The 2,168-nt window shown below is 35.7% G+C and overlaps 1 protein-coding gene across 1 annotated transcript in view; it reads left to right on the top strand.

Moving 5' to 3' along the window:
- The window catches only part of LOC107701037 (eosinophil peroxidase-like), a 5,116-nt gene extending 3,246 nt beyond the window's left edge, over window positions 1-1,870 (top strand). Inside the window, exons 6-10 of the mRNA XM_016502954.1 lie at window positions 158-248; window positions 474-558; window positions 752-927; window positions 1,009-1,141; window positions 1,684-1,870. Of these exons, the coding sequence (XP_016358440.1) occupies window positions 158-248; window positions 474-558; window positions 752-927; window positions 1,009-1,141; window positions 1,684-1,870 (672 nt within the window). The remainder of the gene's footprint in view (window positions 1-157; window positions 249-473; window positions 559-751; window positions 928-1,008; window positions 1,142-1,683) is intronic.
- The last annotated feature ends 298 nt before the right edge of the window (window positions 1,871-2,168 follow it).

Genomic DNA, 2,168 nt, shown 5'->3' on the forward strand with positions numbered 1-2,168 from the left:
ATATATATATATATGAGTGTAAAATACATATTACACTTTCTTGAGATGTGGATATATATATATATAATTTTTTTTATTTATTTGCAAAAAACTGAGATTTAATGTTTGGTTTATTGAGCATCAGCAGCCATAAATATATATATTTTTCTCATTGCAGGAATCCTTCTCATGCTTGATTCTTTCTGTATTTGTGATATTGTGTCTGCCGCTGTCAGCCACATCTCATTTTCCTTCCCAGAATGCAACAGGTACTGAAGTACACTTTATAGGTCCAGTTAGTATTGCTCTGGGTAGCAAAAAAAAGAATGAACTTTTGAAGTTTTTAGCTGCTTACTTTCTATATAGTACAACTGTCAGAGTTACATATAAAGTTCACAATAAATCATTTGAATTCCATTATTGCATTTTTGTCAATTCAAATATCAAAAGTGAATGGCAGGTTTTGAAGTGAAATGTTTTGTGGTGTTTTTCAGTGTATTTGGGATCTAGTTTCATTCAGGAAGCTTTACGCAGAGCCAGAGAGCTGACAGACGCCGCGTATGCTCACACCAATGAGAGGTGAGACATACAGACTTTAGTCAAAGTCAAAGCTCATTTGATTGAAGTATTAACCAAGCAAGTCAATAAAGGAAAATAGAGACAAAAACAGACCCAAATGAGTCAGTAGTTGTCCTACAGTAAGGCTATAGAGCAATAAAATTATTTACTTCCTGTTCTATATTTTGTGTTCGCTCTCTCATTTTTCTATCAGAGTGAAGACGTCCGTTTCAGATGGTTCTGTCCGACCCAGTGACCTGCTGGCCTTGTTCAAACAAACCGGCCCGAAAACCAGAAGCCACATCACATCCGCCGAGTTTCTGGATAATACTGTAGAGCTGATCAGAGAGATGGTTTACACACACTCCATGGACAAACCCGACCTCACCGGTACGCACTCATACATTTGGGTAATTTACAAGTACATGTATGTCTCTGAAGTCATATCAACATCAGATGTGTGCATTTCAGAGCTTTTAAGTGCAGAAGATATGGAGACCATACTGCAGGTAACAGGCTGTTCCTCAGAGACGCTGAGACACGTGTGTAAATCTGACTGTGTGTCCAAACGCTACCGTACCATCACAGGACACTGCAACAACAGGTACATGCACATATGTGACCCTGGAGCACAAAAGCAGTCTTAAGTCGCTGGGGTATATTTGTAGCAATAGCCAACAATACATTGTATGGGTCAAAATTATCGATTTTTCTTTTATGCCAAAAATCATTAGGATATTAAGTAAAGATCATGTTCCATGAAGATATTTTGTAAATTTCCTACCGTAAATATATCAAAACTTAATTTTTGATTAGTAATATGCATTGCTAAGAACTTCAACTTTAAAGGAGATTTTCTCAATATTTAGATTTTTTTTGCACCCTCAGATTCGTTTTTCAAATAGTTGTATCTCTGCCAAATATTGTCCTATCCTAACAAACCATACATCAATGAAAGCTCATTTATTCATCTTTCAGATGATGTATACATCTCAATTTCGAAAAATTGACCCTTATGACTGGTTTTGTGGTTCAGGGTCACATATTTGATATTTGGTACACATCAAAATATATCATCATTCATTCAGTTTCCGTTCTCAAATAGCATCATGTTTGCTTTTATCAGTGCTGTTTTTGACTTTGCAGAGAAAACCCTCAATGGGGGGCGGCAAACACCCCTTACGCCCGCTGGTTGTCGCCGGAGTACGAGGACCCTCGAGGGGCCCCCAGGGGCTGGAACCCACAGCACACCTACCACAACCACACACTACCACCTGTAAGAGTGCAGGACAGTCTGAGAAATACAGATGGAGGTTTAATTATTAGTCTGTAAACATAATTAGGTTTTTTTGGTCTTTATAGAAATGTTATTGAATTTCTTCCTAAATTTTAAATTTAGTGTGCTTTATTAGCCTGACAAAACATTTACATTCATATTGTTAAAGTGTTTGGACATCATGAGAAATTGTGTATTATAGTACATGCTACACACAATGGGAAATGCTGCTAAAAAAGGTAAAAAAAAAAAAAAGAGAGAGAAATTACATTATTATTATTATTATTTAAATAAAATAAAAAACGAAATGATTCAAATAATAGAATTAATTATAAAAACGAATTTAAATAATATT

The sequence above is a fragment of the Sinocyclocheilus anshuiensis genome, unplaced genomic scaffold (assembly GCF_001515605.1).
Source record: "Sinocyclocheilus anshuiensis isolate Anshui unplaced genomic scaffold, SAMN03320099.WGS_v1.1 scaffold1468, whole genome shotgun sequence".
Lineage (NCBI taxonomy): Eukaryota > Metazoa > Chordata > Actinopteri > Cypriniformes > Cyprinidae > Sinocyclocheilus > Sinocyclocheilus anshuiensis.